Source organism: Taurulus bubalis, assembly GCF_910589615.1.
Source record: "Taurulus bubalis genome assembly, chromosome: 4".
Lineage (NCBI taxonomy): Eukaryota > Metazoa > Chordata > Actinopteri > Perciformes > Cottidae > Taurulus > Taurulus bubalis.
The window spans coordinates 1,675,816-1,697,472 of NC_136592.1; the positions used below are offsets into that span (position 1 = coordinate 1,675,816).

The following is a 21,657-nucleotide window of genomic DNA, read 5'->3' on the forward strand; positions in this document are numbered from 1 at the left end:
CTGCATGTCCTCATGTCCTGCATGTCCTCATATCCTGCATGTCCGCATGTCCTCATATCCTACATGACCTCATATCCTGCATGTCCTCATGTCCTGCATGTCTTGCATGTCCTCATGTCCCAGTGTCTTCATGTCCCAGTGTCCTCATGTCCTGCATGTCCTTACGTCCTACATGTCCCAGTGTCCTCATGTCCCAGTGTTCTCATGTCCTCATGTCCCAGTGTCCTCATGTCCTGCATGTCCTCATGTCCTGCATGTCCTCATATCCTGCATGTCCTCATGTCCTGCAAGTCCTCCATGTCCTCATGTCCTGCATGTCCTCATGTCCTGCATGTCTTGCATGTCCTCATGTCCCAGTGTCTTCATGTCCTGCATGTCCTCATGTCCTGCATGTCCTCATGTCCTCATGTCCTGCATGTCTTGCATGTCCTCATGTCCTGCATGTCTTGCATGTCCTCATGTCCTCATGTCCCAGTGTCTTCATGTCCTGCATGTCCTCACGTCCTCCATGTCCTCCATGTCCTGACGTCCTCACGTCCTCATGTCCTGATGTCCCAGTGTCCTCATGTCATGCATGTCCTCATGTCCTCATGTCCTCACGTCCTCATGTCCTCATGTCCCAGTGTCCTCATGTCCTGCATTTCCTCATGTCCTGCAAGTCCTCATGTCCTGCATGTCCTCATGTCCTGCATGTCCTGCATGTCCTCATGTCCCAGTGTCTTCATGTCCCAGTGTCTTCATGTCCTGCATGTCCTGCATGTCCTCACATCCTCCATGTCCTGCATGTCCTCACGTCCTCATGTCCCAGTGTCCTCCATGTCCTACATGTCCTCACGTCCTCATATCCTGCATGTCCCAATGTCCTCATGTCCTGCATGTCCCAGTTTCCTCATGTCCTGCATGTCCTCACGTCCTCATGTCCCAGTGTCCTCATGTCCTGCATGTCCTCACGTCCTCATGTCCCAGTGTCCTCATGTCCTCATGCCTTCACGTCCTCATGCCCTCACATCCTCATGTCCTCATGTCCCAGTGACCTCATGTCCCAGTGTCCTCATGTCCTCATGTCCTCATGTCCCAGTGTCCTCATGTCCACATGCCCTCATGTCCCAGTGTCCTCATGTCCCAGTGGCATGCCCACTATGCGCCTCAGGGGAACGACCTATTGTTCCAGTTGGACTGTTCCTGCAGCTCGAGGACAAATCCTCAGCTGCTCCAGAGCCGTCAGCCGAAGACAAAGAGCAACATGACTGACGGTACGTTCACAGTGACCCCGCCATGCTCCGGCTCCTCTTTCTGGCTGCATGTCATCATAATGCACTGAACTGTCACACGTCCGGCTGCTATGTATAGTCTGTTGTAAGCTAGCATCTGCTCTGGACAGGAGGGGCTCAGTCTCAGGCAGCATACGCTGAGACACCACTGACGTGCAGTACCTGTATCGTGTTGTGAGCGGCATTTCAGCTGGAATGTAATGAAGATCCAAAGCTTTGAGGTGATGGAGTCCAACAGCTGCCCGAGCTCCAGCCAGCAGCCGGGACACGGGAAGCCGCCGGACAGCCTGAGGGTCAGCATCGCCGACCGTTCTTTCACGGTGGATAAAAGCCTTCTGTCTGAGAACTGTGAGTACTTCAGAGCGTTGTTCCAGTCAGGGATGAGAGAGTGCCAACAGGAAGAGGTCCACCTGCAGTGTGTGGGGGTCCTGGGCTTTGTGGTCATGCTGCGGGTCCTGGGCGGGGAGCGCCCCACGCTTAGCAGCGACCAGATCGTGGAAGCCATCGAGTGTACGGCGTTTCTGCAGGTGCCGGCTCTCACCAAGCACTTGATCCATATCGTCAACTCTGAGAACTGCCTGCTCATGTACCACACGGCTGCTACGTACGGAGTGTGGGAGCTCTACCACGGTTCAGCCTTATTCATCAGAGATATGTACAGCGACCTGAAGGAGGAAGTGCACAGCTTACCCAACCGGCTGGTGGAGTACATCGAGTCCCTGCTCCCGAGTAGCTACATGGCCGTATGCAGCCACTCGCCTTCCACCGAGCGGCTGCAGGACCTCCAGAGGACCGTCTGCCACCTGGACGAGGACCATAGCGAGTGGAAGGTCCTCACTCATCTCCCTGTGAGCACCAGCACGACAATGGCAGGCGTGGCCGTCCTGGACAACAAACTGTACATCATCGGAGGAGTGCAGGATGTAAGCAAGAAGGTAGTCGAGAGCGGTTTCTGTTACGACCCTGCAGCTAACACATGGTCCACCATCTGTGGCTCCCAGCAGCTACGCTACAACTTCACTCTGATCGGTCACGACGGCGGCCTCTACGCCATCGGAGGCGAGTTCAACATGAAAGCGCTGTCGTCTGTGGAGAGATACAGCGTGTCCACGGGAAGCTGGCGGTTTGTCGCCCCCCTGCCCTGCCCCACCGCCCTGGTGGTGTCTGCTGTAGCCATGAACAGGATCTTCATCTGCCTCTGGAGGGGTAAAGGGGCCTCCGATATCCACGAGTACGTGTATGAATGGGATCAGTGGGTTCTGGTCACCACGCTCATCCGGGAGCACAGTTATGGTCTTCATATGGTGGCCCATAAAGATAACCTGTATGTGATGCGCAACGGGCCCTGTGACGACTTCCTACTGTGTGTGATGGACTGCTACAACCTGAGCTCGGGCCAGTGGACGGCCATGGCGGGCCAGTACGGGAACAGCAAAGGCTCCCTGCTCACGGCCGTGGGCCGAGGAGACTCTGTGTTCACACTCAGCCGGCAGGTGACCACGGAGTATTCTGTGGAGGAAGACAAGTGGAGAGTGAAGCGAGAGATGGAAGGTTTTGGCAGGATCGGATCCATATATACATTTCTGATGAGGCTGCCTCAAGCCCCTGTCTCCACCATGGGAAAAGTCTGTGGATCAGGTCCAGACCGCCAGAGACTTCCCCAGATCCTCCCCATGCTCTGGTAGCCTGTAGGAGACATTGGTCTGAAACAAACCCCCAGGTCAGACATGTTTACAGATGAGTTCCTGCTGGACTCACTGGACTCGCACAGTTTTCCCGTAGAATGAACCCGTACTTGTAGAGATCTTTTCTAGTCTTCCGACCACTCAAAGCGCTTTAACACTACATGATCATTCACACACTGATGAGAGGATTCACACACACATCAGATTATTTAACTTTCATACACCGTAGAACAGCTATGGGAGACATGTAGGGTTAAGTGTCTTGCTCAAGGACACATCGACATGGGCTAGCAGAGCCGGGGATCGAACCACCGATCCTCTGATTGAAGGACGACCCTGCTCACCACTGAGCCACAGTGAGGGGTTAATCTGTATGTACCTGCTAAACTGTTAACTGTTGCCAGCACACTGCTGGGACGTGATGGTCGGAGCATCTCAGAGTCTGCAGCACACAGTGGTTGGTGACGTTGACTTCCTGCTGGTGGGAAAAGTCCCTGATGACACGGCTTCTGTTTTCACAGAAAACAAGTCGCAGAGTTGTTTCCCAGATGGATTCACTCTGGGAAACAAGGTCAAATGAGGCCCAACACAGAGGAGCAAAGACTTGAATACAAATAGAAACCTGCTAATAGCGCTTGTGTTGCCTTTACGGCATTCTCAATGTCATGTTTGTTTAATTAATGGGGTTTATTTCAAGACAGAGTTATTGGCAATATGATTTTCCTGTTTGTGACATCACTTCCGGTTGAGTAACATTTGACAGTGGACCGCATCCAGGGGAAGCATCGTAGAGGCAATGTCGTGAGTGCTGTAAATGTATAAAGATGCAATGTATATTTACTCCTGTGAAATGTTATGTTTAAGAATGTACACTGAATGTTTGTGTTGACTTTGTTTGCAGTTTTCGCAGCATGATGAGGGAAAAGAGTGACAGTAAATGGGTGAAACTTACTACGACTCTGTCTTCATTGATTGTGGTTTAACTCCGTGTTCAGTCCAGAATTTAACAGTGCACAGAACATACAGCGTTTATGAATGATAATTAAAGAAACAACACTGCCTTTGTGATCTTTAAAACACTTCTTTAATACATCGGTCACACACAACTACTCAGACACAGATAATACAAGTTCAGCCACTCAGACATGAACACAATGTTAATAAACACAGGAATGAAAATGTGCAATATATCGTATCATTGTCTTTGTCGTCCTCCTCACCACCATCATCATCATCACCACTGACTGTGTGTGTGTGTGTGTGTGTGTGTGTGTGCGCATCACGCCACACGCATCAGCTCCTCCAGTGCCCGCTCTCGGTGGTTCTCATGGACCAGCAGAACCTCTTTGATGGCGCTCTGCTGGAAGCCCATCTCATGGAACTGAGCCAGCAGGTGGAGGAACTCCTCGGCCTGAGAGGACGACACCGACACGTTTAACACACTTCATCAATAACATGAGCACCAACGAGTCTGTTGTCTAGTAAAGTGGTGTCTCTAGTGAAGTGGTGTCTAGTGAAGTGGTGTCTCTAGTGAAGTGGTGTCTAGTGAAGTGGTGTCTCTAGTGGTGTCTCTAGTGAAGTGGTGTCTCTAGTGAAGTGGTGTCTCTAGTGTTGTCTCTAGTGAAGTGTTGTCTCTAGTGAAGTGGTGTCTCTAGTGAAGTGATGTCTCTAGTGAAGTGGTGTCTCTAGTGAAGTGGTGTCTAGTGAAGTGTTGTCTCTAGTGAAGTGGTGTCTCTAGTGAAGTGGTGTCTCTAGTGAAGTGGTGTCTAGTGAAGTGTTGTCTCTAGTGAAGTGGTGTCTCTAGTGAAGTGGTGTCTCTAGTGTTGTCTCTAGTGAAGTGGTGTCTGTAGTGAAAGTGTTGTCTCTAGTGAAGTGGTGTCTCTAGTGAAATGGTGTCTGTAGTGAAAGTGGTGTCTCTAGTGAAGTGGTGTCTCTAGTGAAGTGGTGTCTAGTGAAGTGTTGTCTCTAGTGAAGTGATGTCTCTAGTGAAGTGGTGTCTAGTGAAGTGGTGTCTCTAGTGAAGTGGTGTCTAGTGAAGTGGTGTCTAGTGAAATGGTGTCTAGTGAAGTGGTGTCTAGTGAAGTGGTGTCTCGAGTGAAGTGGTGTCTCGAGTGAAGTGGTGTCTCGAGTGAAGTGATGTCTCTAGTGAAGTGATGTCTCTCGTGAAGTGGTGTCTCTCGTGAAGTGGTGTCTAGTGAAGTGGTGTCTAGTGAAGTGGTGTCTCTAGTGAAGTGGTGTCTCTAGTGAAATGGTGTCTGTAGTGAAAGTGGTGTCTCTAGTGAAGTGGTGTCTCTAGTGAAGTGGTGTCTAGTGAAGTGTTGTCTCTAGTGAAGTGGTGTCTCTAGTGAAGTGGTGTCTCTAGTGAAGTGGTGTCTAGTGAAGTGGTGTCTAGTGAAATGGTGTCTAGTGAAGTGGTGTCTAGTGAAGTGGTGTCTAGTGAAGTGGTGTCTCGAGTGAAGTGGTGTCTCTAGTGAAGTGGTGTCTAGTGAAGTGGTGTCTAGTGAAATGGTGTCTAGTGAAGTGGTGTCTAGTGAAGTGGTGTCTCGAGTGAAGTGGTGTCTCGAGTGAAGTGGTGTCTCTAGTGAAGTGATGTCTCTAGTGAAGTGATGTCTCTAGTGACGTGTTGTCTCTAGTGAAGTGGTGTCTAGTGAAGTGGTGTCTAGTGAAGTGGTGTCTCTAGTGAAGTGGTGTCTAGTGAAGTGGTGTCTAGTGAAGTGGTGTCTCTAGTGAAATGGTGTCTCTAGTGAAGTGGTGTCTCTAGTGAAGTGGTGTCTAGTGAAGTGGTGTCTAGTGAAGTGTTGTCTCTAGTGAAGTGTTGTCTCTAGTGAAGTGGTGTCTCTAGTGAAGTGGTGTCTAGTGAAGTGGTGTCTAGTGAAGTGGTGTCTCTAGTGAAGTGGTGTCTCTAGTGAAGTGATGTCTCTAGTGAAGTGTTGTCTCTAGTGAAGTGGTGTCTAGTGAAGTGGTGTCTAGTGAAGTGGTGTCTCTAGTGAAGTGGACTCATGGTGTCGTCACAGCTCACCTTTGATTCACAGTTCTGAAACATCTCCAGAGCTTCTTCTACCAGAAGCACATCGTAACCCAGCAGACACAGACGGTCACAGGCCAGCAGGTAACTCAAGATCTACACACACACACACACACACACACACACACACACACACACACACACACACACACACACACACACTAATGATAACAATCAACATCTTGCGGGTCAAAAACCAAAAGAAGCTTTTTCAACTAAAGGTTCTCCTGGTGTGAGACAGAACCATTAAGGCTGATAATGAATAAAGCAGTATATATAATATAATTATAATATATAATACAGTAATAATAATAGTAACTCATGTTTAGACTGAGGGGTGGAAGAAGTATTCAGATATTTTACTTTAGTCAAGTAAACATACGTACTTATTGATTAATTATTTTCTTCATCATTGATTGGTTAGTAAAAGAGAATACTGAGGATTCCATCACTAGAGCACAAAGTGACATCTCCAGATTGCGTCATACATACCTTCAAATTATTGAACTATGACAAATAAATCAAACTTAGAAGAAAAGCAGGAAATGAGAAGCTGCAACCGCAAACATATATATCATGCCTTATACATAACAACTCCATCTGAAAATACTTACGTAGAGTACAAATACCACAAAAGTTCTTTCATAAAAGTATAGTTACTTTCCAGCACTGACATCTAGTTACTCCTTGTGTGATCAGTGTTGTAATAACCTGTCATGAAACACAATGTTGAATGAAGGTTTCATATCACTAACTCAAACGTGCATGTGTTTGCTTTTGTAACTTTAAAGCTGCTCAAGTTGGATCCACATTGATCTGAATTAGCCTATACAAGCTAATATTAATAATTCATCCAGTGTGTATGTGACTTGTGTCTTATTCTGATCAGACTGTGGAGCCCTGAGGTCTATTTATACAGCGGCTTAAAGCGGCTTATGCCGTGTTTTGGTTTCATGCCCACCTTCAGTTGGCTATTAGTATATATATTAGTTCATCTTCTCAGCTATTAGAAAACAACTGTAGGGAATATATATATATATATATATATATATATATATATATATATATATATATATATATATATATATATATATCTCAGTGGTGGCCATCAGGGCCTGTAAGCCTTCTCTGCTGGCCTAAACAGAATCACAAAGTTATGGCTATTTTATAATGTTATTGTTTTTCACAAATACATTACATGTATTATAATTATCATCTTATTTTCTCATTGCACAGCTGTTTCTCTGGTGTTTATGTCAGCAAAGCAGTTTAAGCCTTAGCAGATTAAAGTTCACAGAGAGTGGACACTGTGGTTGATTGTCATGGACTTCAACCAATCAGATCTTTAGTTTGACAAGCTGGGCGGATTCTTTGACGTACCAGGCCTGCAAAATGGCATGGACGTGTGATTGATCATTGGACCAGCGTGACCATTAACAAGCGCTGGGATTGGTCAGTGTGTCAACAGAAAGCTGCCTTGCAGCAGAGTTCTGCTGCTAGATTTGTACTGCCAGCACAAGAAGAATTCAGGCTGAAATTAGAAAAGTTATGACATGTTTTGCTTATTTTAAGGAGGAGAACCGGACTTGGTCGGGGATTTACTTTATGCCTTTCTCATGGAGGGTTGCATGTTTTGGCATTGCCGACCCTCACTGAAGCGCACAGATGAACTGAACAACCACGTCACTGTTAACAAAGAGAAGGGTGGATTTCATCTTTAAGCACCATGCCCCCCCAACTCTTCTCAGAGTTCACCGTGTTCAAGTAGTTCAAGTAGTCGTATGAACCCCAAATGAGTTTAATACTTGTATTATTTTCAGACCCTTACCAACGTCCCACATACTAATAACTGAATTTTGGAAAGAACAGGCCCTAAAGAACCCGAATCTGCAATAAAAACAAAGTGTTGGGGTGATTCGAAGGTTTTTCAGAAGAAAAAAACTGTGGAAATCAGTTCAGAAATTGATTCATTCAGACGCTGTTGTGGGACTACGGATAATATTATGAACCCAGACACCATGGAGTTTGATATTCCCACGTATGTGGAGTTTACACAACAAGTATAAAGCAGAACTAGTGGTTATTTCCATGGTGGATGAAGGAAACGGTAACTGTTTTACGGAGATAAGCCAGACGCAGTTCCTGGAGGAATCGGTGAAATTCACCGAGCTGTGTGCGGCTACGGATGATGCTATGAACCCAAATACGAGGGCGTTTCATGTTCCCACATGTTTGGGACTTCCTCAACAAGTATAAAGCAGAACTAGTGGTTATTTATTCCATGGTCGATAGCGGAAATGAAAGCTCCTTTCATGGAGAGAAGCAACAAAGATAAGCCACGCCCCCTTTGTCGCGGCGCAATTTTCCGCGTTTGGTGTGAACGCCCTCGTTTCACTCGCTTTGGTGTGAACGCCCTCGTTTCACTCGCTTTGGTGTGAACGCCCTCGTTTCACTCGCTTTGGTGTGAACGCAGCATTAGACTCCTACAAACCCGGACGGTTACGGAGATGTTTTTATTAGTTAAATCCGACGTTGTAAAGGGTACTTATTCGTGATTTTGTGGAACCTTACGAACGCCGTGGAAAGTGCACGGAGCTGACAGCGAGTCGTTGGAATTACGCTGAGAGACGGCGCGGGGAGAACAGCTGGGAGTTTGGGTGCTTCTGCAGAGAGAAGCGGTGCTTCAGAGCCGCAGTTTAGTTGGATTGTTTTGTTATAAGTAAATCTGACTGGTGCTTTATTTGGACAATGTGCGTTGTCCGACGATCCACTGAGTGTCCGCTCGCCAAAGGACTCAGAAACGACCGCTGAAAAAAGAAAGAAAAAAAATCTGGCCGTTTTGTGACTTTCCAGGTACTAATAGGGGCAAATAATGTTTTAAAATCATTTCCGTGAATAGGCGCGGGGGTCTTGGTGCTTATAAGGTAAAAATAGGTTAAGGTTAAAATAGCTCCGCAGACTTTTTTTTTTTTTTATATATATATATATATCTTTTTTTATTTTTTTCTATGTTTTTGTATTATTTATTGTTATGGATATGTTTCCTTATTTATAGTCTTTACATTGCTCAATTAATGCAAGTGGATATGTGTGTGTGTGTGTGTGTGTGTGTGTGTGTGTGTGTGTGTGTGTGTGTGTGTGTGTGTGTGTGTGTGTGTGTGTGTGTGTATGTGTGCGAGAGAGTTTAAGGTCAGAGAAGGTGGGATAGTAAGAATAAGCATTTTTTTTTACAATATTATCTGCCACTGCAAGTATTTAACAGCCAGTTGTTGATGTTGGGTTATGGTTGCTTTTATAATTTTCCTTTCTGTTTGTGTATCAATTTGCCTTGTTGTATATTTGTTTTGGGAAAGGGAGGCGAGGGGAGTGGGGCTGTAATGTGTACCCTCACCATTTGGTTGTCTGATATGTTATCCTTTCACTCCTTATTTGTGAGGTCTATTGTACATAAAGTCTTTTTGTAATTTCTACAAATAAATCATATATAAAAAAAATAGAACGAAATATTCCAGCAGTGTATCATAACAAGAGAGATTTAAATCAAATCCTTTGTATTGAGAGATTTAAATCAAATCCGCATTTGGTCCGACTGCCACACCCACACACACACACACCTCAACTGTTGTTAGATCCGGATGAGCGAGAGATGATGATTTATTGTAAAACTACTCGGAGAGAGATTTTTTGACAGATATTTGGCGCACATATATATATATATATATATATATATATATATATATATATATATATATATATATATATATATATATATATATATATATAACTGGCTCTTTAACTTCAGGCTCCCATTCAGGAATGGTTAAGACAAGCTGTCCTATTGTTACATCAGCAGTACATGTTATAATATTACACTTATGTGTAAGTGATTCATATATTGAAATATATAAGGCCCTTTAAAAATCCAAAGCAGTGTGCAGCAACAGCCCAGGATGCTTCATTAAGGATCCACCATGGCGAAGGCAAGGCTAGCACTACTCTGCCCCTGGTGGCTAATGCTGGAACTGGTCGGTTAGGTTTCGGCATGAGGAGTCACAGTGGTGAGGGTCAGGGTGAGAATATCAGGGTAAGCCAATCAGAGGCAGAGTAGGGCGGGTCATAAAGTGATTCATAATATCACGTCTTAAAGTCCGTGATGCTCACTGACCTGATCCGGGGTCTGCCGGCCGGTCTTCTGCAGGGCGAGGATGGCGGTGCGGAGCGGGTAACCACGGGCGGTGATGGCCCCCAGCAGCTCTCTCTCCTCTGGACTCAGAGCTGACAGGAGCTCTGCTGACGAGTCCACACCAGAGGCCTTCTAGGAAACAGGAGACAGTGAGCGAGTGTGCTAACAGAGGAGATAGCAGCAGCAGTTGTAGTGAATCTGATCCCAACGTCCCGGAGTCTTTCATTCCTATTTTACAGACTGGACATTATATACATGAAACATACACAAATGGCAAACACAAGAATGCAGAACAAAAACAGACAAAGGAATATGAGGAAGGCCCTAAAGAAGTCCCATAATTCCTCGAAGCCCTGATCAGATGCTTAATGTGGCAGCAGCTCCTTCCATTCACTCGATAAACTCCTCATCAGCTGCTCAACATAGAAAAGGTCGGAGCCGTTATCTTCCAGTTCATGAGCCGTTTCTGCTGATGCAGGATGACCACTGTTACAAATCTCCTGTCCCTGACAGATAACCCTCTAATGACCCTCTAATGCGTGTACAGAAACATCCTCCTGCAGCATCTCTGAGGGAGTTCCCTGCTGGACCCAGCAGGCCATTGGTCTGAGAACACATGTTAGACATTGTGCTGGGTGAAGGAAACACCTGCTGCTCCGGGTGAACCTCTTGTACCCGGCTGGACTCAGGAGCAGACTTTACGCCGTCTATTTTTAGTGTGCAGATCCCTGAACGTATTTTTGAAATGTGAATCGGAAAAAAAAAGTGGTTGGGATGGTTTCCCCTTCCAGCTAACTCAGTGTTGACATGCAGGAGCAGGAAGACTGACTCATCGCCAACCTGAACATGAACACAGTCCAACCAATGATGCTGTGTAGGCCGGTCCGGATGTGTCTTCAGTCCGTCTGTCCCTCATGTGTGGAGATTTATAGTAGGCCTCAGGAGAGGTAATGCCCTGAGCTTTACGTTGTATTAATAGTCTGCTCTTCAGGCCAGAGTAAACCTCACGGTGGATTCCTGAGCGTTAGCTTTCTCTAAGCACTCTCCAGATTAAATCACAGCCTAGCATCAGATGCTGGTGACAGCATCAAAGGCTGTATAAAAGTGGATGGAGTCACGTGAGGTCAACCATTGCTTTGTGGACTACCATTTTTAAGTCTGGAGTTCAGCCATCTTGGTTTTTGGAACCAGAAGGCACACGAGAGGGTGCAGCTAAGAACAACCACACTAAATAAACTGGTTGGTAAACTTGTCTTCTCAAGGAGACGTGTGTCATGGAGCCAGATTCACTGTTCTGTAGGATCCAAGATGGAATCTCCTCACATTGGGATCCGATCAGCCGACCATATGCTGAGGTGGACTGGCTCACATTGAGGTCAGAGCTCAGTGAGGTCATCATTTACTGAATGAACATCATGCTGTATTGAAGGAGACTTGAAACTAGAGACTGAGACATAAGCTCATGTTTACTGAGGGAATACATCAAGAGAAGTAGAGTCATGTATATAGACTTCTATAAGCCTACAAAGACTTAGCTTATAATGATGCCATGAGAACAGCACTTAACCCTGGTGTGGTGTCGGGCCTGTGGGACCCGTTTTTATTTTTTATCCCAAAAAAACATTGTACGATTATTTATTTATTTTCAAATTCAGACTCATTTCCTGTGAAGAACATGAATCAGAACACCATTTCAATAACACGCCCCTACACATCCTGTATGTATAATACATACAGGATGTTCAGGCCCACTGGACCATGTGTACCTTCACTGTGTGTGTGTGTGTGTGTGTGTGTGTGTGTGTGTGTGTGTGTGCGTGTGTGTGTGTGTGTGTCTAAAATGAAGACGAGCACCAGGACTAGGACCAGCCCGCCAGCAGGTGAAGAAATATGGATCTGACCTCAAGGTGCTGTGCTCTGACCTCAGGGTTCCAGGCTCTGACCTCAGGGTTCCAGGCTCTGATCTCAAGGTTCTGTGCTCTAACCTCAGGGTTCTATGCTCTAACCTCAGGGTTCTATGCTCTGACCTCAAGGTTCCAGGCTCTGATCTCAGGGTTCTATGCTCTAACCTCAGGGTTCTATGCTCTGACCTCAGGGTTCTATGCTCTAACCTCAGGGTTCCAGGCTCTGATCTCAAGGTTCTATGCTCTGATCTCAAGGTTCTATGCTCTGACCTCAGGGTTCTATGCTCTAACCTCAGGGTTCTATGCTCTGATCTCAAGGTTCTATGCTCTGATCTCAGGGTTCTATGCTCTGACCTCAGGGTTCTATGCTCTAACCTCAGGGTTCCAGGCTCTGATCTCAAGGTTCTATGCTCTAACCTCAGGGTTCTATGCTCTGACATCAATTGGTCACAATAGAACATGTCCCTCATGTTTCAATGTCTACATCACATTTCTACAAGTCGATTGGCAGAAGCAGGGACGGAGCTACAAGCCCATTGGCTGAAGCCGAGCGGAGTGAATGAGCTGGGGTGTACGGTGTTTAACTCTTACCATGTGCGTGCTGTAGTGGTGGTCCATGCTGGGCAGCCAGTCCACTGTATTGGCTCTGCTGGTGGGTCCTCTGCCGGTGGGGGTTGTGTTTGAGGACGGGCTGTCTGTGTTGGCGCCGTGCTGCCGGGACGTGTCCAGCACTGACAGGGAGCACTGTCGAAGGTTCCTCCTGCGCTGGTGAGGCAGGCTGCTGAGGCAGGCCGGAGGGTTCAGGAGGTCCGGGACGAAGGCTCTCTGAGCTTTCCTCTGACCACGCTGCCTTGAAGCAGCAGGACTCTCTTCACCAAAGCGGCCTTCACCAGACACACCTGTCCCGGCCTCGTCCTCAGAGTCAGAGGTGGGCGGCTCCGTGCGCAGGACGACGGGGTTGAGGCTGTGGGAGCGCTGCCGAGGGTTGGGCTCCCAGAAGTCGGAGCAGTGGCGGCTGGCCAGGCGGCTCTGCTGCGGGCTGCTGAACATCATCCAGTACGGCGGGCAGGACGGCTGCGGCCCCGACGAGGAGGAGAGCTGGGGCCGATGCTGGCTGGTGAAGCCGCTCTGCAGCCCGGCGAGCACCCAGTTCTCCAGGCTGAACTCGTACTGCCACATGGACAGACACACGTTAGTGACAGACTCAACTACATCATGGCCTTTTCTCTGTTTCAGCTGGATGCCACGCTTTACAGTTATACCCCGCTAGTCTTAACCCTCAAACCGCTCACGCCTACAATGAACTGCACAGAACATCACATGACATGGAGCCAGAAGCTCAACATGCTGAAGGGATGAATGGCTTCATGCAGGTCATTCACAGGTCAATGACCAGTGGAGTCACAAGTCCTCAACTCAAGTCTGCATCGAGTCACTTTGGGTCCACTTTGTTGCAGTAGAAACAGGAAGTGAACACAACTTTACACGTTATCATCTTTTAGTTGTTGTGAGCTTGTTCTCTAGTTGTTTATTTACACGTTCACATTACTGAGCTGATGATGAAGCCTCTGTTCCACACAATCAACGTGAGTCCAATATGCTCTCTTTGAGCACTGTTGTTGGTCTCTCCACTCCTGAGAGACACACCTGTCCCTTCAGCTGCTGAATGAACAAATAGCTAAACAATTAAGTGAAACTCGATCTAAAGGAAATGCAGATTCAGCTAATATTCCATTTAATGTGTTCAAATAAAAGAGAAGCAAAATACAGTTAAACAAGAAGAGAGCAGGCGCACACAGTGCAGCTGAGTGTGTGTGTCTCAAACACACGTTGACACGAACACTCACACACACACCTCTGTGTCCTGCAGCCTGCTGAGGTAGTCAGGGACGACCACTTCCACGTCTCCTCTGACTTCCTGTGAGGCCGGTGGCATCTTCAGAGGGACGCCGTCCATCCTGCGCGCACACACACACACACACACACACACACACACACACACACACACACACACACACACACACACACACACACACACACAGTTAAATCAACGTTGTACAAGTCATGTTTTTAACATTGAAACACATTTAATCAACGTTGTGCCGACTGTCAACGTTCCCTTTACCAAATTTTAAATGAAGCCAAGACTGGGGAACAACCATTTTAGGGATGTGGGACACGTTAATATTTAATAAAGCACGTTCTCATCATCCGTCTCCATTCTGTGGAGAGGGAGCTACGCTTGAACCTTTAACTCTAGACGCTAACTGAGCTGTGTGTTGTCTTGGTTGTATTAGTTGTAACTAAGCAGCAGGCTAGTTGTTCTTTGCATGGCAGCATGGTCCTGGTAGGTTTCCATAGCGACCCTAACCCTAGTGGTGGTAAATGGACCTACACTGTCCGACCACTCAAAGCACTTTAACACTATTTCATCATTCACCCGTTGGTTGCAAACATTTAAGAAGAAAACTTATCTGAACTTAAACCTATCTGTACTATTAGATGTCAACGTTGCTGGTTGTGGTCAAACGTAAAATGTTATCCGCACATTTTCATATATTTATGAAAATGATGCGCAGAAGTAAAAATGAATTAAACCATGCAGGGCAGCTGTTACGCCCAACGTGAAGCCTGCAGAGGGCAGAGGTCACCGCTCTGAGGTCAGCAGAGCTGAGCATTCCTGAGCATCACCGCACATTAAAAGATCATTTGATCTCTGAGCCGAGACGCTTCAGGCCTGAGCCTCAAACCAAAGTGGACTGACTTCTTTAAAGATGCTATAGCGGTCCAGAACGCCCACACCTTGTTAACTACCTTTACCAAGCCAGGAAAGGAGACAACTCTTCCCATGAGTTAAGAAAAGATGAAAGTAGTTCCTTCATGTGAATAACATGAACTTGTAGTTTGATGTTTTTCCAGCTCCGCTCAACCGTTCTGCACTCTCTTCTCTGCCAGCGTTTAGCCACTCTCTTCTCCGCCAGCGTTTAGCCACTCTCTTCTCCGCCAGCGTTTAGCCAGTCTCATCTCAGCCAGCGTTTAGCCACTCTCTTCTCCGCCAGCGTTTAGCCACTCTCATCTCAGACAGCGTTTAGCCACTCTCTTCTCCGCCAGCATTTGGCCACTCTCATCTCAGCCAGTGTTTAGCCACTCTCATCTCAGCCAGTGTTTAGCCACTCTCATCTCAGCCAACGTTTAGCCACAGCCAGCGTTTAGCCACTCTCATCTCAGCCAGCGTTTAGCCACTCTCTTCTCCACCAGCGTTTAGCCACTCTCATCTCAGCCAGCGTTTAGCCACTCTCATCTCAGCCAGCGTTTAGCCACTCTCATCTCAGCCAGCGTTTAGCCACTCTCATCTCAGCCAGCGTTTAGCCACTCTCATCTCAGCCAGCGTTTAGCCACGTCATCTCTTTAAACGTAACTTTAGTTTTGACTAAACGCAGATTAAATGTAATTGCGTTGTACCAAAACATTCAACTTCAAGCTCCAAGTGAAGCTGTGATCCAGGGTCACCTGTGAACCTCCACCTGAGGAGGGTTAGCTTTTAAAACCACCTCAGATGGACCGAGCAGAAGAGGGTTCCTCTCAGGAAGTTAAGGACTCTGAAGCATCTTTCGATGAGAGTCATGAGTAACGCTCACGAGCTGACTCTTTAGCAAACAATGTCATGTTGTGTTCAGGAGCACAGAGCGGCCAGCTAGAGCCACTCACTGGGCCAACATGCATGTGCTTTTATTTGGGTCAGCAAGTATCTCCATAGTTATTAAACTTTATTATCATTTTAAATCTGGGTTTACTCCATTTAAATCTAGTGTCATTACACTCTGATTAGAGCTAACCTTAGATTGAATGAGCCTGTGTAAGTACAATATGAATGTATGGGGGTATTCTCTATGAAAATTTCAGCTTTGTCTCTCAGTTACCTAAAGCATGATTGGGCTGCACAGGGCCGTCATGTTGCTGTCAGACAGAGGAACATGTGACTCTGCCACTGAGCGGTTCAGTCAGATCTGAGAAAAGCTGAAGGCTAAATCAGATGTCCGTTCCCAGGAAACCTGTCTGCTCACACCTCCGCCTTCCTAAACTGTTGAGTGTAACACAATGAAGGTGTGCAGGGACCAGCAGCATGTGATGCAGGGACCAGACCAGCAGCATGTGATGCAGGGACCAGACCAGCAGCATGTGATGCAGGGACCAGACCAGCAGCATGTGATGCAGGGACCAGACCAGCATGTGTTGCAGGGACCAGACCAGCAGCATGTGATGCAGGGACCAGACCAGCATGTGTTGCAGGGACCAGACCAGCATGTGATGCAGGGACCAGACCAGCATGTGATGCAGGGACCAGACCAGCAGCATGTGATGCAGGGACCAGACCAGCATGTGATGCAGGGACCAGACCAGCAGCATGTGATGCAGGGACCAGACCAGCAGCATGTGATGCAGGGACCAGACCAGCAGCATGTGATGCAGGGACCAGACCAGCAGCATGTGATGCAGGGACCAGACCAGCATGTGATGCAGGGACCAGACCAGCAGCATGTGATGCAGGGACCAGACCAGCAGCATGTGATGCAGGGACCAGACCAGCAGTGATGCTGAGGAAGCGTTCAGCTGCATGGCCCTCTGGCCTGAGAGCTCCTCACATATCTTCTGCAGGCGGTCCAGACTGATTACCACAGCCAGGAAGAGGCTGTGAGCTCATCGTGCTAAACAGAAGCTAATGCTAATGCTACACGATAACGACATGAACACACCTGAGCTCCAGCAGACCAGTTAAAGACTGACATGTTTAATATAAACATACATATAATATATACAGTACATGTATATAATATATACAGTACATATATATATATATATATATATATATATATAGCAGACATGTATTTTCTGCGCTGTATCTAACGTCTCCATCTTAAATCAATGAATAGATTGTAGTTTATATTGTAGTGCAGCAGTGAAAGTACAAGCTGATGTATGTATGTATGTATGTATGTATGTATGTATGTAGCGGTTTGTGATCTTCTCTGCACATGAAGTAATAGTACATGTACTATATTTAAATGTTCTAGTAAAGCAAAAGTCACCTCACCTGTTGTCTTGGAGCTGCTGTCAGACGGGCCGTCCTCTCAGGTGTGTGTGTGTGTGTGTAGCTCAGACTGACACTAAACAGTAATCCAAGAGGACGTCACCAAAGAGCACAGGCCTGCCGTCCAGACAGATTACAGGATCAGGAACACGGTGACGTACGGCTGGCTGAGACAAACACAGCGTCCTGCGGTTATTCATGTTTACTGTGAAAGCAGGACAGATAATACACAGTGGACTCATAGATATATCCCGTAAAATTCGGGTTATAAGCCAAACTTTTTTCTTTTTTTCCCCTCAACTTTGACCCGTGTGGCTTAAATATCGGTGCGGTTTATTTAAGGATTTTTCCGATTCTAAATATAGCAGCAGTTGCAGAGACATACGGTACCAAATTTACGTGAAATATTCCCAAATCCCCGTCATGAGTGATCTCACTGTAATAGAGGGTCCTCTCAGCAGCAGCCAAACTCCTTGCTGTCCTCCCCGCCCCCCGGTGCCTCTCACCCACCGACGCCACCACACTCACCCGAGGAGGCGATGGAAAGCAGGTCTGAAGGCGAGGGAACCCCTGCCTCTCCCACCACCTCCACAGCGCGCGAGCTAACTAGCGACGAGCTAGCAAGCTAGCGCACGACGAGCTAACGAACACCGTTTGAGTAAACAACACTGAAAATTCAGCACAAAAATAAATAGTATTGTCAGCATTAGCTGCAGCAGCTAGTGTGGTATTTGTTCACGTATGTTTAATGGATGTTCAGAACAATAGTACATGTAGGGCCTTAGGACCCAGGGGAGGATTCAGGTGGGAAGCGCAACCTGTGACTGCATCGGGAGGTCAGAGCATGGCGGCCGAGGAATAAAGGAGTTACAGTTAACAGCAGTTTGTTCTCATCTCTCATGTGTATTTAAAAACACGACAGCTAGCTCCTCGACAACCACCGAAGGTTGAGGGACCAGCCCCGGCTCGACGCCCGGCCAGTAGCAGCAGTAGCAGCAGCAGCAGCAGCAGCTTATAAACTGCCGCGGCTTGTTTAAGATTGAATACGACCTTTTCTTTAAATTGAGTAGATGCGGCTCATAAAAGGGTGCGCCTTATAACCCGCATGTTATGGTAATCCACTTTGTCCTGTCCATTCGTTGTGAACATTCATGACCTGTGACCTCCTGGTCTCATTCCAGTCAAGGAGGGTTCTCTACATGACGGAGCGTTACCCAGACTGCTTTGCTCACACTGAATACTATAAAAGACAATACAACAAAGCCAGACATTAACTGGTGGGTTTTGAATGCATCAGTCAGTAGCAGTGTGTCGCTGACGAGAAGAAACACAAAGTCAACTTTCCACAAAGAAAAAAGAACAAGAGCCATTCATTTGAGTTTTTACCAGAATCTCTGAACAACAGAAAGAGAATAACGGTGTTTATTATCATCACAGTGAAACCCGTATTGTAAACGTTGTGGACAGAAGGTTTTCTGGCCTCAGAGGAACAGACGCAGTTAAAGGCTTTGTTTGTTTGTTTGTTGACGCTTCCTTCTGCAGCGTTGTGACCTCACCACGGTCTCCAGGCTGAGATCATCGTGACTGAAAGTCACCACTTCTTCATCTCATCCCCTAATGAGGTTAACAGAGCGTTCTAAGCCCTTTGCACACGCATGAGCAGTGTTCACACGCCCTGCACACGCCCTGCACACGCCCTGCACACGCCCTGCACACGCCCTGCACACGCCCTGCAGCTCCTCCCAGACCGCTGCAGCGATGGGCTCAGGTTCAAGTGGTGGTTCCCAGGAAGCGGATCCCAGGAAGTGGTGGTTCACAGGAAGTGGTGGTTCACAGGAAGCAGCTCACTCGGCGTCAGCAGAGAGCAGCGCGGAGGCCCAGGCCGGGTCTGACGGGGCGTCTGGCAGGATCCACCCCTGAGGAACCGGAGAACCGTCGGGATGATCCGCTGGAACCACAAACGTATCCCAGCCGCTCCTGAGAGAAGACACACCAAAGTCCTGACTAGTTAGCATGTCGTCCTGAAGCTCATGACAACAACATGCGTGACTACAGCGTGTTTATCCATGTTCACGCTCTGTATCGTTCATGCTGTACGGTCTCCATGCCAACGCAGCTCAAACGCCACAGAACACGATGATGCTTCAATGTCTGATAGTTACCTTTATAAACCAGAAGAGACACTCATCCTACACATGTATTTATTAATGTGGCCATACCATAACTCTGTCTTATGGATATGATTATGTGAAAGTGAAGAGGAACCTGATTTGCAGCAAGGCGTGCAGCGAGCGCTCCGCCTGCGTGTGGTACTCTCTGAAGGACTGCAGAACCGAACCGGCAGGAGGATCATCTGAGGAGCAACGCAGGTCACGATGTTAGGACAGAGCAACACGCGTGTGGTTGATCACACGGCTGCTGAAGGACTGACGCCGTTACCTCCGAACAGCATGGCGCTGACTCTGCGTTTCCTCTGCAGGTGGCGCTCCCTCTCCTTCCTGCTCCGTGTCTCCTGCTCCCTCCTCCTCTCCTCCTCCTGCTCTCCCTCCAGCATCACCATCAGAGCCTTCTCCTCGGCCGAGTACACTGTCGTCCTCTTCGTCATCACGAACTTCAGGCGCTCCAGTCTGCTGCTGAACGCCTCGTCACACTCCTGCTCCGTGTCGATACCTGAGACACACACACACACACACACACACACACAGTTGCTGACTTCTGAATGGACCGACTCTCCTTAACTCACCAACTACATGCTACAGGTGTCTTCCTTACAGCCAGACACTACATGTGTCTTACAGCACTAACTACATGCTACATGTGTCTTACAGCACTTACTACATGCTACAGGTGTCTTCCTTACAGCCATGCTACATGCTACATGCTCCAGGTGCTCACCTTTCCTGGCTGCGGCCTCTTTCCTCAGCCGGCGCAGCTTCTCCAGAGACCTCAGGATGTCCTGCATCCTCTTCACGTCCGCCTGCTTCTTCCTCACCTCGCACAGCACCGTGTCGGCCGCCAGCTTCAGCTCCTGCTCCTGTGGGTCAAGAATATATTATATATATCATATACACACAAGCATGAGCATTTAAGAGAAGGGGATTAATGCTTTAATGGAATGTGTGAATACAAATCCTCAGACGTCACCTGTCCACGCTCATAACCTGACTTACATTGTTTGGATCAGACCTGAGCTGAAGGCTCCATGTTGGGCTTTATAATACAACGCTAAGGCCACACTGACGCTGTGTCCCAATAACAATCTCATCCAGGCTGACAACACAACGGAGGGTACCTTCTTCTTCTCCTCCACGCGCTGCACCTGCTGCAGCCTCCAGGTGCTGATGGCCGCGTCCTTCTCGGCCAGCTGGGCCTCCCGCAGCGCCTCCTCCTCCCGCAGCGCCTCTCTGGCTCTCAGGCGCCGAGCCCTCCTCCTGGCGACGCGGGCCACCTCAGCCTTCCAGCGGGCGAGCCGGTCCCCGTCCCCGAGGCTCTGGAGCTGCTCCTGGAGCTCCGTCTTCACCCGCAACGCCGTGACGTACGAGTCCGCCCAGCCGGCCTCGTCCTCCACGCTGGTCCTCAGGGCCTCGCAGGTCTCTGCCAGCCGAGAGACGAGCGAGGCCGCCCGGTACAGAGCCGCCCTGGGGTCCAGAGCGGCGCTGCTGCGTGGCGGCTGCGTCTGTGGGGTCGTGGTGGTCTGTGGGGTCGTGGGGGTCTGTGGGGTATTTAGGGTCGTGGGGGTCTGTGGGGTCGTGGTGGTCTTGGGGGTCTTGTCTCTGCCTTGGAGGAAACGCCCGAGCCACTGCAGGTCCTGCCGCCGCTGCAGCGCCGCTTGGTCCTCGGGTCGCGGCGCTGGCCCCGGACCCCTGAGCAGAGCTCCTCTCTCGGAGAAGTCCTCATAGTCGCGCTGTTGGTTCTGACTGGGGTCCAAGTCGTACCGAGCCGTGTGGGGCCCGGGTCGGAACTGAGGGGTAAACGGTTCAAAGGCCGGGGCTCCTCTGCTGAACGGGCTGATGGGAGCGGGAGGGAAGGCTCCGGGCGGGCAGAAGGGAGGCGGCGGCACGGAGGGGTCGAACCCGAAGGCTCCGAAGCCCGGAGCTGCGGGGGACGGAGCTGGGAAGTCGCATCTGAACGCGTACGGGTGACCGTCGTATCCCCGCGTCGGTGTCCAGGGAGGAGCGGTGCGGTCCGGCTGAGCCGGGTCATGCGCGGCGTACGGCGCCTCCAGGTAGCCGCCGTCGTAGCCGCGAGGCGACGGCGGCGCTTCTGCCGCGGCGCGGCGGTACATGTTGTCCATGTCGGGGAACGCAGCACGGGAGCGTTACCACAGCGACGGTAACAGTTACGCGTTACCACAGCGACGGTAATAGCCACGCGTTACCACAGCGACGTGAACCAGTCACACCAATCCCATCGCTGCACAGCGGCCATGTTTAGCGCTACTTCTTCTTCTTCTTCTTCTTCTTCTTCTTCTTCTTTGAGGTTCATTGGAAGTTGGCAAAC

The 21,657-nt window shown here is 48.6% G+C and overlaps 3 protein-coding genes across 3 annotated transcripts; 1 reads left to right on the forward strand and 2 right to left on the reverse strand.

Moving 5' to 3' along the window:
* Nucleotides 1–1,471: 1,471 nt before the first annotated feature.
* Nucleotides 1,472–2,956, forward strand: kbtbd13a (kelch repeat and BTB domain containing 13a; the record flags this gene model as incomplete). Its single annotated transcript, XM_079217427.1, has 1 exon — nucleotides 1,472–2,956. The coding sequence occupies one exon, from the start codon at nucleotides 1,472–1,474 to the stop codon at nucleotides 2,954–2,956; it is 1,485 nt and encodes a 494-aa protein (XP_079073553.1).
* A 1,279-nt stretch (nucleotides 2,957–4,235) lies between these two features.
* Nucleotides 4,236–14,025, reverse strand: ubap1lb (ubiquitin associated protein 1-like b; the record flags this gene model as incomplete). Its single annotated transcript, XM_079217153.1, has 5 exons — nucleotides 4,236–4,367; nucleotides 5,976–6,077; nucleotides 10,147–10,296; nucleotides 12,660–13,238; nucleotides 13,924–14,025. 5 exons carry the CDS (start codon nucleotides 14,023–14,025, stop codon nucleotides 4,236–4,238), a joined length of 1,065 nt encoding a protein of 354 aa, XP_079073279.1.
* Nucleotides 14,026–18,644: 4,619 nt separating this feature from the next.
* On the reverse strand, nucleotides 18,645–21,451 carry pdcd7 (programmed cell death 7; the record flags this gene model as incomplete). The annotated part of the gene is made up of 5 exons (XM_079217428.1): nucleotides 18,645–19,134; nucleotides 19,423–19,510; nucleotides 19,597–19,827; nucleotides 20,053–20,191; nucleotides 20,450–21,451. The coding sequence occupies 5 exons, from the start codon at nucleotides 21,449–21,451 to the stop codon at nucleotides 19,002–19,004; spliced, it is 1,593 nt and encodes a 530-aa protein (XP_079073554.1). The 3' UTR covers nucleotides 18,645–19,001.
* Between the last annotated feature and the right edge of the window lie 206 nt (nucleotides 21,452–21,657).